Source organism: Rhipicephalus microplus, chromosome 5, assembly GCF_043290135.1.
Source record: "Rhipicephalus microplus isolate Deutch F79 chromosome 5, USDA_Rmic, whole genome shotgun sequence".
Taxonomy (NCBI): Eukaryota; Metazoa; Arthropoda; class Arachnida; order Ixodida; family Ixodidae; genus Rhipicephalus; species Rhipicephalus microplus.
The window spans coordinates 86,100,244-86,112,655 of NC_134704.1; the positions used below are offsets into that span (position 1 = coordinate 86,100,244).

At 49.4% G+C, this 12,412-nt stretch overlaps 1 protein-coding gene across 1 annotated transcript in view; it reads right to left on the bottom strand.

Annotated features, from left to right (window-relative positions):
• LOC142817510 (uncharacterized) overlaps nucleotides 1–4,375 on the bottom strand; it is a 371,141-nt gene extending 366,766 nt beyond the window's left edge. The window contains exon 1 of the mRNA XM_075894530.1: nucleotides 3,936–4,375. Within this exon, the coding sequence (XP_075750645.1) occupies nucleotides 3,936–4,197 (262 nt within the window). The 5' untranslated portion in view covers nucleotides 4,198–4,375. The remainder of the gene's footprint in view (nucleotides 1–3,935) is intronic.
• Nucleotides 4,376–12,412: the final 8,037 nt, after the last annotated feature.

The following is a 12,412-nucleotide window of genomic DNA, read 5'->3' on the forward strand; positions in this document are numbered from 1 at the left end:
CAGTGGGCCCAGCCACGGTGGTCTAGTGGCTAAGGTACTCGGCTGCTGACCCGCAGGTCGCGGGTTGAAATCCCGGCTGCGGCGGCTGCATTTCCGATGGAGGCGGAAATCCTGTAGGCCCGTGTGCTCAGATTTGGGTACACGTTAAAGAACCCCAGGTGGTCGAAATTTCCGGAGCCCTCCACTACGGCGTCTCTCATAATCATATGGTGGTTTTGGAACGTTAAACCCCACAAATCAATTAAATCAGACATAACAGCGAGATCGAACTCGTGAACTCAAACACTTCAAGCAGATGCCGTAACCACAGCACGACCTCATGAAATCTCGCTGTTTCGCTAGGTTATATATCTACCAAGTGGTTTGCAAACAGTAGGCAGAAAGTTCAACTTCAGTTCTCGTGCCGTACGCATGTTTTTCAGCGTATATGTGTTTTCAGCGTGTGTTGCGGCGAACTCGAGTCAGGCGCTGTAAACTCCCTCGGCGCCGACTTTGGTTCGTAGTTTTCCATGCCTCAAGAATAATTAACGTGTGCCACTTAAGTGTTTCCTCGTACATTGCGAGTGTTTAGTAAACCCGAAATTCGCGCATACCGGCGTGACGAGGTTATATTCGCGTCTCGAAATCCACGTATGTTTTTTTGATTGTGTTTGCTCTGAGTAATTTTGCTCATTTGTGCCGCGAGCTACACGCGATTCTGAGACAGCAGCCCGTTCTCAGCTGTTAAAGACTACATGTGCTCTCGCATGTTAGCGTTACATGAACATTTTGACGTGCTTAAAACAACATTGGCATTTTATGCACGTGACCTGTCGCGACCTGCACCCTGAGGCAGCGGCACCTTCTTAGCAGGTCGACATTCATTTGTTTCCGCTATTAGAATTTATGCGCATTATTTCACAACATACATAAGTATCTGGTCCTGTAAATTATGTTATATGTATGTGGCGTCTGGCCGTAGCCGTACGCGGGGTTATGTCAATACATGAGGCTAAGTATGCACCCCCCCATCCTCCTTGTGAGAACACCTCTTCATGTAACCAAATGACCACGTAATAAGCGTGACATGTCACTTCAGTATTTCCTTAAAACACGTCTGTGTATAGCATAAGGTTTTTCAAATATACACTAGATAGAACTCTGGCTCTTGTGCCTACGGGAGCTGCCACGCACGGCGCTTCAGTGAGCATGGGAATGATGAGTAGTACACGGATTTGCCTAATCTTCGTACTTCTAGCTCCATGCGTGTTTGCGTGGCTTGGAACTGCTTTCTCATAAAACAAAAAATGGGAAATGTTCAGCGGTTGTGCTTCGCCACCTTATTCTTTTTGGCTAAGCACTTCAAATCAAGTCATGAAGTTCAAAGGGTTCGGACTTTTTTTGGAAACAAAACCGAAACAAGGCAATAAACGAACCCACAAGTGCGCTTCACCGCCTACAAATACGAAGACTAGGCATATCCGTGTACTTCCCATCATTACCATGGTCGCTGAATCATCGCCGTGCCGGAGTCCCCTGCAGTTCATTTTATAAAACTATAATATATAGCGTGCGAGTGGCTGGCCTTGCTCTGCGGCGCGACATCTTGCGGTCATTGCTGGTTGTGACGTCACGTAGGAGCACGCGCGTCCTCACGAACATGCAGGCCTCCTCTGAACGGGTGACAACGTTGAAAAGTGTGCTTGCTTAGCAGAAGATCCGCGATCTCTCAGGGCACTTTCGTCACATCTATTTAATGGTGTCATCGATTGGTGGATTTGGAGTGGCTGACGAACTCTGTGCCGGAGCACTCCACTCTGGCAGAGGGCAACTGAAGAGAAATACACCATGCTCACTTAGGAGCACGGTGTACGTTTGTATCTTACACCGAGCTCTGGAGCAAATGGCAGAGTCTGAATGGAACGCGATGACGCGTCTCTCTTCTTGCTGGAGTGGGAACGCTGAGCACAGCGACGCTACGCTAGCAAAACGTGAGCTCCGACACAAGGCGCCACTGACGCGACCAGCGTCTGTTGCCGGGCCCATAGTTCGCACCATAGAGTTTCATACAATAACAACTAGAGGGGAGTGTGGCGCTAGTGTTTACGCGGGCTCCATCTGTGGCGCTTGTACGCCCATGGAAACTATGGGAAGTATGGGCTTCGGATCCGCTTCTGATGGATTACATTCTTGAGATTCTCGAAGCTTCTTTTTAAAGTGCAAAACAAAGTAATATGAACTTATATTCAATTGAAACTTGCCTCAAATAATTTAACGCATTTTTTATTGCAAAAAAACTTCAGGACCAGGCAGCAAAAGTGAAACCTGGGGAAATTCAACCATCAAGGTATACATCACTCCGCCATTGCGTTCTAGATTTGGTATCAAGATTTAACGAATTATTTTGTTACAACGCATGAAAGAAACATGCTTGTTTTTCACTCTTAAGTATGTATTATTGGTTTATGGAAATAACAGTACAGTTATAAATGAGAAACACTTTTTTTTTGTCTTTTGCGACGCAAGGTACGTCTGCACGCTTCGTGATGGTGCGTCTACTTAGCTTCTCCATCGCTTTGCAGTCTAATTAAAACGAGTTTAGGCAAAACGCGCTCGTGAAAAACGATGAACTCGAGGCAATATCTTCCACTGGCATGAGATGCTTCATTTATGCGCAGCGGTGAGTGAACGATGCTTCGTTTAAACTGTCGAATACTCCCTCTTGGGATAAATAATCCCTCTTAGAATAAATAACGTTTTCTCCTTTTTCTTTCAAATACGACTGCTAAATATCCAACATCACTGCAAATCAAGAGACCTTGTGGTCGTCAGCCTCTTCGAACAACGAAAGCACGGCTTCAGCCTTTTTCACCGCGCCTCCTACCCTTATACTGCAAAAAGTACGAGACAAACTGCATAAAAAAGTCCATAAACAGTTCGCTAGCTATTCCTATCCAATCTAACGCCTGTACTTCGCATAATTCCCATGAAGGTACATCATCGCAGTGCCAGATTCCTCTCTAGGTACTTTATGAAACTTCCTGGTTCGCACCTCTTTAACGCACGGGGCGCTTGCGACTTCCGATCGAATCCACCAATTTTCGCGGAGTAGGAAAAAATTGCTCCGTGTAGTGTATCTCGCGAAAAATCTGCTCCAGATCTGCCAATAGAACATACAGGGAGCACTCTCAATCTGCCAATTGAACAGACTTGCTCTGCATGGGGCAGGAGAAAGTATTACTAGAAGTGATCCGAATCTGCTAATGAATGACAACATAAGACGAAGCGCGCTTCGACTGATAAAACGCGCCTGCATCAACTATACACGCTTTGTGGCTATTTTGAGGCATGCGTTTATATGAAGATATGATAACAGCTGCGTAAAAAAATTGTAGACGGCCACGAAATCAAAACTGCCAGAAAGAGTGCGTCGTTTATGCGGCTGTGTGTTATCAGCAAGATGCGCTTCGTCTTATGAAATAGATGCGACAAACGCACCCTGACCTAGCGCAGATCTTTGGTTAAACAAGCGTACCTTCTAACATTGTCATCCGGGCAGAGCATGCCTGCATCTCTGTAAGGCCACGCATGCTACATGTGCAAGCGACATCACAACCCGCAACGGCCACAAAGCAAGGCCGGCTGCTAGCGCAGACGTGGGCGCGGCTACACGTCGCACAGTTGTGCGTGGGTGAAAGCACTCATAACGCACTAAATACCCTTAAAGTGTGCTGACGCGTTCAATAACTGGCTGTACAAAGCATAAGCACTGCTCTCAATGCAGTTTTCGCACGCGCAACCGGCACCTCCGATCGTTACTATTGGGACCTCATGCCCTTCTCCTTCGCTTTGATTTTCAGTGTATACTTTCTCAGCGACACACCGTGCAAACCGTCACTTGCAAACACCCGAGTGACGATACGAACGAGCAACCAGAAAAAAGAAACATTACTCACTTTTGGGTTCAGGACTGTGGCGAGCCCGAAGCGTGGGCTTCACTTTGCTTGGTAGCCGCGGCGACAGGCTCTCTCGAGGCCCGAGATCGTCACGGTACGAATGGACGTAGAATTTTACTGCAGTCGCAAAGCGCCATTCACCTCCAGCGTACAGGGCACAAATGAGCTGCCAGCACAAAACACGCACACTTGGTTGACACCGCCCAGCCATTCGGAAACGATGACCGCTAAATGGGACGAAATGGTGGTACACGAAAGCCATAACAACGCCTCCTCCATTTGATTAATGCCAGCTAGATTCGCCCCATCCAGCCGTTCACCACCCTCTCCTTTAGACCTTCCCTACTGTCGCCCATCGTGCACCTTCCCTGTCATGAGCCCCTCATGAAGTGCCTCATGATGGAAATCTTAGAAAGTATTTTTTGGTTCAGTGCTGTGTAGATCCGTGGCGAGCGTAGTCCGTTCTTCCTGTTCACTGTGTTGGCGGTCTTGCTGGCTATCTAAAAGATACGGTGTTTTGAGATAGCATTTTGCCGTTCATGGCGCTATGCAGGCAACCAATGAGGAAGCGTCCGTCTAACCCTTCTACATGCACGGTGCCGCGATGTGGCGGCGACATTGCCTCGAGCCACAATAAAAGAGCCCGAAGGAACAAATCGGACAGATGTATGATAGTGGAGTGAGAAACGCTAACAACCAGTAAACTGGTAAGCAAGCATAGTACACCAGTAGCCGGTTCTGATTTGATTTATGATCATCACCGAAACCAACGTTTAATAAATAGGAGCAAAGAAGTCTTCACTGATGGTGCAGTGACGTGCTCACAACACCTGACAGGCCTAATGTGACCGAAAAGCCAAACGTATGGTAATATTATCCACTGTGGCTGCAAAACACACGGCTATATGCTGTTAAATACGCTGTATTTTAATTGCGAAGTATTCCTTAGCAAATTTTGGCGACTTTAAGCGTATCCATTCATCCATTCATCCATCCGTCCGTCCGTCCGTCCGTCCGTCCATCTGTCCATCCATCCATCCATCCATCCATCCATCCATCCATCCATCCATCCATCCATCCATCCATCCATCCATCCATCCATCCATCCATCCATCTAGCCGCCAACAACTTCCAGCTCTCCTGGTCATTTCGATAATGGTATCTATACCGAAATCGGTATGGCATACCATGACTGTGTGGCGAGCATAAGTGACTAGTCACAACATGAAAACCATGACATGAACGTCATGATTTTCACGTCATGGTCTTGCTGCTCCAAGTGGTTTCATTCACAAGGCATGACGCAAAACTGGTATGGTATTCTGTGACTGCATGGCGAACATAGGTTACAGGCTCTAACGTGGAAAACATGATATGCATGTCATGTGAATCATGACAACATGCCACGCTTATGCTGCGCTCGCGGTCACTTAGGTATACATGTAGCTTCACATATGCCGAATTTCGTAAAACGTGGCGTGAATGATCATGTACATAGTTGTGACGTCACTTCCGCAGCTGAAATACGTGAATAAATTATTCGTTCAACCCTGCATAGAACTATATCGTGTTACAAAAAGACGTATATATATCACTGCCCACAGGCTGCTGGTGGGCAGCGACGGGAACAGCCTGAGCTACCTCTTCGGCAATAACGTCGCGGAGTGGTGAGGGCAGACGAGAGGACGGCGGCTGCTGCGTGAAGGGAATCAACGACAGTTGCCGAGCTACTTCTTCACGCACGAAGTCTTTAATCTCTTGCAGGTTTGGTGAGTGGTCGGGAACAGAAGTGAGACTGGAGAGCGAGTCGGCGTGTGAGGAAAATGGCCGAGTCAGGGCGCGCTGCTTGCTCAACTCGTCGAAACTTTGACACAAAGTGACAAGTTCCGCAACGGTGGCAGGATTACGGGCCAGGAGCAGCTGATATGCACCGTCATTTATCCCTTTGAGGATGTGTTGAATCTTCTCCGACTCGGGCATGGTGGTGTTCACATGGTTGCAAAGACCAATAATGTCTTCGATGTAGCTGGTGAAAGATTCCGTTGGCTTTTGTGCGCGAGTCCGCAAGCGTTGTTCAGCTCTGGACTTGCGGACTGCGGGTCGGCCAAAAACGTCAGCAAACAAGGTTTTAAAGATGGACCACGTCGTAATGTCGTTTTTGTGGTTGTTATACCACATTTCGGCCACGTCAGTCAGTGAGGTAAAAGATGACGTTAGTCAATTTGTCCGCGTTATCCCACTTGTTGTTTGCGCTCACCAGTTCGTAGTTAGCGAACCAGTCTTCCACGTCGGTCTCATCAGCTCCGCTAAAGACCTTGGGCTCTCGCAAACGAAGAACACCGGGGTTGCTGGGGGATGGACTGGAAGAGCCAGGTTGCGCGTTGTTGGTAGCCATGATGGGAGGTAGCGTTCGGTTGCGCAGCTCCAGGTTCAGGTGACGGCGAATGGCAGCACCAAGGTTCAGGCGACAGGGAATGTCAGCACCCTCCACCAATTGAAAAAGGGTTTATTGGCGACTGTTGGGACGGTGGTCCTACGAAGAAACACGATCGTGCAAGAGCAACGATCAAGCAGATGCCGGCGATGATCGGCACGAGCCGAGCGAGCGAAGCCCAGCACCCAGTACCCAAGCGGTGGCGATGTTGCTTGCCAACGATACTCTTTCTTCTTCACAATTTATATATATATATATATATATATATATTGTAGTGAAGAAGATGAGGCTACTCAGAAAGGCAGGGGGTATGACTCTGTCGGTGAAGAAGACGACGTTTGGTTAACTGGGGACTCAGGCTAGTTCCGCCATTACCGCTTGACGTGTCGTGACCGCTCTCCTGTTTTATAAAAGAGTGCCACTCTAAAACGCCTCATTATAATTGGTGGAGGTACTGGGTAACGCCTAATCCTGGAACTGCGAAACCGTACGTTGCCTCCATTTGCTACGATGTCCACGAACGACGATCAGCAGGCGGCCGCCTCGGCTCCAACTACTGCAGCTCCTGTCTGTCTCGGCTCCTTTCGGCAACGCGATCCGCCTACCTTCAGTGGAACCGATGACAAAGACGTGGAAGACTGGCTCGACGAATACGACCGGGTGAGCAAGCACAACAAGTGGGACGATGCGCACAAGCTTACTGTCGTCCAATTATATTTGACCGACGTCGCCAGTCTGTGGTACCGTAATCACGAGAGAGACCTCCCCACCTGGTCGGCCTTCCGAACGGCGTTTGCGGACTTGTTTGGCCATCCAGCGCTTCGCAAACTACGGGCCGAACAGCGCTTGCGTACTAGGGCTCAGCAGAATGGTGAGAATTACACCAGTTATATCGAAGATGTGGTCGACCTTTGCCGGCGTGTCAACTCGGCCATGACAGAAGCCGAAAAAATCAAACACATCTTGAAAGGCGTGACCGACGACGCATTTCAGATGCTTGTCGCCAAAAGCCCGCAAACGGTAGCGGAAGTGGTCCAACTTTGTCAGAGCTATGATGAGCTCTGGAAACAGCGTGACACCACTCGTCGTGCCAGCACGCCATGTGCAACAATCTCCGCTTTAACGTCGGCTGGCACTGCTATAGACCACACCACTTTGCTTCTCGAGATCAAGCAATTTGTACAAGAGGAGGTCGCACGCCAGTTGTCCCTCGTGCCTTATACCTCCGAAGGTGCCCCATCTACTTTAGCGCCATCAATACAGCGAGTAGTCCAGGAGCAAGTGTTCGAGGCGCTACCAACAGCTCACGCACCACCGGTGGCTGCTCCATTGACCTATGCCGAAGCACTGAACGGAACCCGACGTCCGCCTGTCACGAACGGCCACGTTTCTTTGTCGCGAACGCCTACGTCCACGCACCCCTTTGTCGTACCGACGGAGCCTATGTACCAGTCTGCCCGTCCTTTCTCCCGACAACCACCTCTACGCTCTCAGAACCCTTGGCGCACTCAAGACAACCGCCCCATATGCTTCGCCTGTGGAATTGCGGGTCACGTGGCACGATTTTGTCGACGGCGCGAGTTTTTCCTGCGTGGTGACGTCCGGCCCAACAATTACGATTTCCCAGCACGATCAGGGCCTGCTGTATATGACGACACTGCCACCATGGACACATTTTCACCTCGCCGGAATTTCAATAGACACCGGTCGCCTTCACCCCGACGCCGTTCCCTTTCCCCTATGCTACGTCGACCTCGCCCTGTCCCTGAGGAAAACTAGGAGCTGCAGTTCCGGGGGCAAGAACTGCGGATCTTTCGAACTCCACAAGACCTTGTTTTTCGCCGTCCAACGTCGTTGCTGTCTCCGTTGAAGGTATACCTGTTTTTGCATTGGTTGATACTGGCGCCGCAGTGTGTGTAATGACTGAAAAACTTTGCCGTCGACTAAAAAAAAGTCACAATGCCCCTTCGCAACTTTGTTTTGAGCACTGTGAGCGAGCAACGAATTCGCCCTTTTGCTGCATGCACAGCACGTGTCGTTATTGCTGACAATATTTATGTCGTCGAGTTTGTAGTGCTCCCGCAGTGTTCCCATGACATTATATTGGGCTGGGACTTTCTCTGCACTCATCATGCCGTCATCGACTGTGCTCGCGCCGAAGTGGAATTCGCGCCGTTATGCGACGCTGCTTCACTCGACTCGTCCCTTTCACCTGCAAAAGTTTTCGTTGCCGCCGACACTTCAATACCCCCGTTCTCGTCCGCCCTAGTTCCGCTTTCTTGTGACGTCTCTAGTAGCTCAACTGTTCTTTTTACGCCTTCTGAAACCGCTCTTCGCCGCAAGTGCTTCCTGATTCCTTTCGCCGTTCTGAATGTTCACGATGGATCAAGTGCAATTTATGTTTCAAATCCGTTTCCCTCGCCTTCCAAGTTACTGTGCGGAGAGTGCCTGGGCTTTGCTGATGACATTGATCCCTCGACTGCACGTGTAGTTCCTGACCACCCGACTACGCTACCTATTGACGCTGTTGATTGTTGCAAGTCATCCTCTTCCCCATCATTCACCGACGCAATTTCGCGCTGCATTGACACCAACCTTACGGCTCAGCAGCGCACCGACATCATCGCCCTCCTCGAGCGCTTCCGCGCCAGCTTCGACCACCAGCAACTGACTTTGGGCCGTGCTTCCACAGTATCTCACAAAATCGACACTGGCCTTCACGCTCCTTTACGTCAGCGTCCGTATCGGGTATCCGCATCTGAGCGTCGCATAATCGCGGAACAAGTTGACGACATGCTGAAGCGAAGTGTTATTGAGCCCTCTAAGAGCCCGTGGGCCTCCCCAGTTGTTCTAGTCAAGAAAAACGATGGCTCAATAAGATTCTGCGTCGACTACCGCCGGTTGAATAAGATCACGCGCAAAGATGTTTACCCGCTGCCTCGCATAGACGATGCCCTTGACTGCTTACAAGGCGCGGAGTTCTTCTCGTCACTAGATCTGCGTTCAGGTTATTGGCAGGTTCCCATGGCTGAGGCTGATCGCCCCAAGACAGCTTTTGTTACACCTGATGGCTTATACGAATTTAACGTCATGCCATTCGGGCTCTGCAATGCGCCTGCCACTTTCGAGCGCATGATCGATAACATCCTCCGTGGCCTGAAATGGCAGACATGTCTGTGTTATTTAGACGATGTCGTGATATTTTCAAGCGACTTTTCAACGCATCTTCAGCGGCTCGAGACAGTGCTTACTTGCCTCGCCGCCGCCGGTCTACAGCTCAATTTGAAGAAATGCTGCTTCGGCGCTCGAAAACTTCTAATTTTGGGCCATGTTGTATCTAGAGATGGCATTCTTCCGGATCCGACGAAACTCCGTGCCGTTGCCGAATTTCCTAAGCCGAAGACCTTAAAAGAACTTCGCAGCTTCCTCGGTTTATGTTCTTATTTTCGACGTTTTATTCGCAACTTCGCCTCCATCATATCGCCCTTGACTGACCTTCTTGCCGGCAACAACGACCTTCCTAATTGGTCGTCAGCTTGTGATGATGCGTTTGCCACACTCCGCCACCTTCTTACGTCACCTCCTATACTGCGACATTTTGATCCTCTTGCCCCGACGGAAATACACACGGATGCTAGCGGAGTTGGCCTCGGTGCTGTGCTCGCCCAGCGTAAACCTGGATTTGATGAGTACGTCGTCTCTTACGCCAGCCGTGCACTCACAAAAGCAGAAGCCAACTATTCAGTCACCGAAAAAGAGTGTCTAGCCATCATATGGGCCATAGGCAAGTTTCGACCCTATCTTTACGGGCGCCCATTCAGCGTCGTTACTGATCATCAAGCATTATGTTGGCTCTCATCGTTAAAAGATCCCACCAGCCGGCTCGCCCGTTGGGCGCTTCGGCTACAAGAGTACGACATCCACGTCGTTTACCGATCTGGCCGAAAACATTCAGACGCAGACGCTTTGTCCCGATCACCTCTACGATGTAGTGACAAGTCGCCGTCTTTCCCTGCCCCTGACGTGTCTGCACTTAGTGTCAGCGACATGCTACAGGAGCAACGAAAAGATCCTTGGATCGCTTCACTTATTAACTTGTTGAGCCAAACTCCCTCGCAAAATATCCCTAGAGGTATGCGCCGTCAAATACAACACTTCGTTATCAGAGATGGTTTGCTATACAGACGGAATTATCTCTCCGAAGGACGCCAATGGCTCCTAGTCATTCCCAGACGTCTCCGCTCAGACATATGCGCCTCCTTTCACGCCGACCCACAATGCGCCCATGCGGGAGTGTTAAAGACCTACACCCGCCTGTCCCACCGCTACTACTGGCGTGGAATGTATCGCTTCGTTCGTCGCTACGTACGTTCCTGTCTCGCTTGTCAACGCCGGAAGAATCCCACTCCAAGTTCTCCAGCTCCACTACAACCCTTACCTTGTCCTGCTCGACCGTTTGACCGTGTTGGTATAGATCTGTATGGACCTCTTCTGATTACACCGGCTGGCAATCGCTGGGTGATCGTCGCTATCGATCACCTTACGCGCTACGCAGAAACTTCACCACTCTCTTCTGCGTCAGCCAGTGACGTCGGTCGTTTCATACTGCATCAGATCATTTTACGTCACGGTGCACCACGTGAACTCTTGAGTGACCGAGGGCGTGTGTTTTTGTCGGACGCTGTTGAATCGCTTCTCAAAGAATGCCAAGTCATTCATCGCACCACCACCGCGTATCATCCTCAAACTAATGGCATTACAGAACGATTCAACCGTACATTAGGAGATATGCTGTCAATGTACGTCGCAACTGATCACACCAATTGGGACAGTATTCTCCCTTTTGTAACCTACGCGCATAATACTGCTGTCCAGACAACCACTGGTTTCTCTCCATATTTCCTCCTTTATGGTCGCGAGCCCTCTTGCACGCTAGACACCATCCTTCCTTACCACCCAGATGTTGCTGAGTCGACGACGATGTCACAGGCTGCTAAATACGCGGAAGAGTGTCGTCAGCTTGCCCGTTCCTTCACAAGTACTGAACAGCAACGCCAGAAACATCACCGCGATAGCCCGACGCCTCCGGCTTCTTATGCATCAGATGACCTTGTCTGGTTTCGCATCCCTTCAACAAGCCCTGGTCTCTCAACGAAACTGATGTACAAGTATGACGGACCTTACCGTGTGGTTAAACAAACTTCACCCGTCAATTACATCGTGGAGCCGCTGGAGCAGCCCCATGATCAACAACGCCGTGGACGTGAGACCGTCCACATAGACCGCCTAAAACCGTATTACGATCCCTCTATTGTCTCCTGCCCATGAGTCGCCAGGATGGCTCTTTTCCGGAGGGGAGGAAAATGTAGTGAAGAAGATGAGGCTACTCAGAAAGGCAGGGGGTATGACTCAGTTGGTGAAGAAGACGACGTTTGGTTAACTGGGGACTCAGGCTAGTTCCGCCATTACCGCTTGACGTGTCGTGACCGCTCTCCTGTTTTATAAAAGAGTGCCACTCTAAAACGCCTCATTATAATATATATATATATATATATATATATATATATATATATATATATATATATATATATATATATATATATATATATATATATATATATATATATATATATATATATATATATATATGTGTGTGTGTGTGACGCTATGATGAATCGGTGACGTGGCCTGGCTCGTCATCATCATCATCATCAGCCTGACTACTTCCACTGCAGGACAAAGGCCTCTCCCATGTTCCGCCAGTTAACCCGGTCCTGTGCTTGCTGCTGCCAATTTATACCCGCAAACTTCTTAATCTCATTTGCCCACCTAACCTTCTGTCTCCCCCTAACCCGCTTCCCTTCTCTGGGAATCCAGTCAGTTACCTTTAATGACCAGTGGTTATCCTGTCTACGCGCTACATGCCCTGCCCATGTCCATTTCTTCTTCTTGATTTCAGCTATGATATCCTTAACCCCCGTTTGTTCCCTAATCCACTCTGCTCTCTTCTTGTCTCTTAAGCTTACACCTACCATTTTTCTTT